This window comes from Octopus bimaculoides, chromosome 29, assembly GCF_001194135.2.
Source record: "Octopus bimaculoides isolate UCB-OBI-ISO-001 chromosome 29, ASM119413v2, whole genome shotgun sequence".
NCBI lineage: Eukaryota > Metazoa > Mollusca > Cephalopoda > Octopoda > Octopodidae > Octopus > Octopus bimaculoides.
The window spans coordinates 4,022,205-4,023,534 of record NC_069009.1 but is presented as its reverse complement, the minus strand read 5'-3'; the positions used below and the strand labels follow the sequence as shown (position 1 = coordinate 4,023,534).

Below are 1,330 nucleotides of genomic sequence, written 5' to 3'. Positions count from 1 at the left end.
AGAGAGAGAGAGAGAGAGAGAGAGAGAGAGAGAGACTTACCAACACATTTGTTGTTTTCCTTTTGGTATCCGCGGTTACACACACAAAAGTAGGATCCTTGAGTGTTGAGGCATCGACCATTGGAAGAACAGGGGTTCTTTTCACATTCATTGATGTCTGGAAATTGAAACGAATGGATCAGAAAAAAAAAATATATGGAAGAGACAGGTGAAACAGCAACAACCATAACAGCAACTGTCGTAAATTGTCCCAAGGAAAACTCTGACCAGATTGGAGCGCTTGTTTAACCAATTCCTAAGGAAGGATCAGGTAGCTTTGTAGGTCAGAAAATCCGTCTGCTGCCAATATCTATTCTGTTGTGGTCTCAAAATGGCGTTCTTGATTATGGGCAAGATTCTTCAGATATATTTAAATCGCAACGATGGTGTATAAGTAATAACAACAAAAACGAAAGCGAGCTGGTGTGGGCGTCTTTCACGGGACACGTATTTCTGCTGCTCATTTCGTTGATTGAGCTGCAACCGTAACTCAAGACTGGACCCAGATGGGGTGCTTGGCATATAATTTTGCCGGACGCTCACAGCATTGTACCGCCTGGACAAAGCCGTTAGTAGGAAACATCTCAATATTTCTATAAAGAGTTGGACGAAGGTATTGCTTCTTAAGGAAGAATTAGGTTCTGCTGGCTAGAAAATTTATCTGCTGTCAACACCCATTTCGTGGTGGTCTCGGAATGCCGTCCTTTTTGATACAACGGCATGCGCTCAGGCTAACCCATCCTCAGATATATCTAAATCGCTGCGATGGTGTATCAACGACAACAACAAAAACGAAGGCGAACAGTTTGGGCATCTGCCGTGTGACAAGTCCTTCTGCAGCTCATCTTCTTGACTGAGCTGCAGTCATAGGTCAAGCATGGACCAAGATTGGGAGTCTGACATCTAGAATGTTTCCAGACGGTTTCAGCTGTGTCTTGCTAACTCTCATACGTCGAAGCGGTGTACGCCGCTGGATTTCGGTTGACTGGTTTGTTTACATTCTGTAAGAAAATAACGATGGTAGGTTGCGTGCCGTCGATTATTCTTTCACCCTCTTGGATGGTGTGTGTGTTTTGCTAATAATAGTATTGGTGATGGCAATAATGCGACCCTGATGAGATGGAGTATCCAGAAATTTGTAATATGTTGTAATTTGTTACAATATTTTACGAGACATCTTATGATGTGGTTTATTTTTCCGGGATACCCTATTGAAATGTGCATAGGTTTGGCTTATTGTGGTTGTTTCTGTTATTATAATTGTTGCTGCAATAAAGTATCTTCAATGCAT

General features: G+C 42.2%; 1 protein-coding gene across 1 annotated transcript in view; it reads right to left on the bottom strand.

The window, feature by feature from the left end:
- LOC106867472 (fibulin-1) overlaps window positions 1-1,330 on the bottom strand; it is a 21,308-nt gene that overhangs the window by 3,564 nt on the left and 16,414 nt on the right. The window contains exon 6 of the mRNA XM_014912355.2: window positions 41-157. Within this exon, the coding sequence (XP_014767841.2) occupies window positions 41-157 (117 nt within the window). The remainder of the gene's footprint in view (window positions 1-40; window positions 158-1,330) is intronic.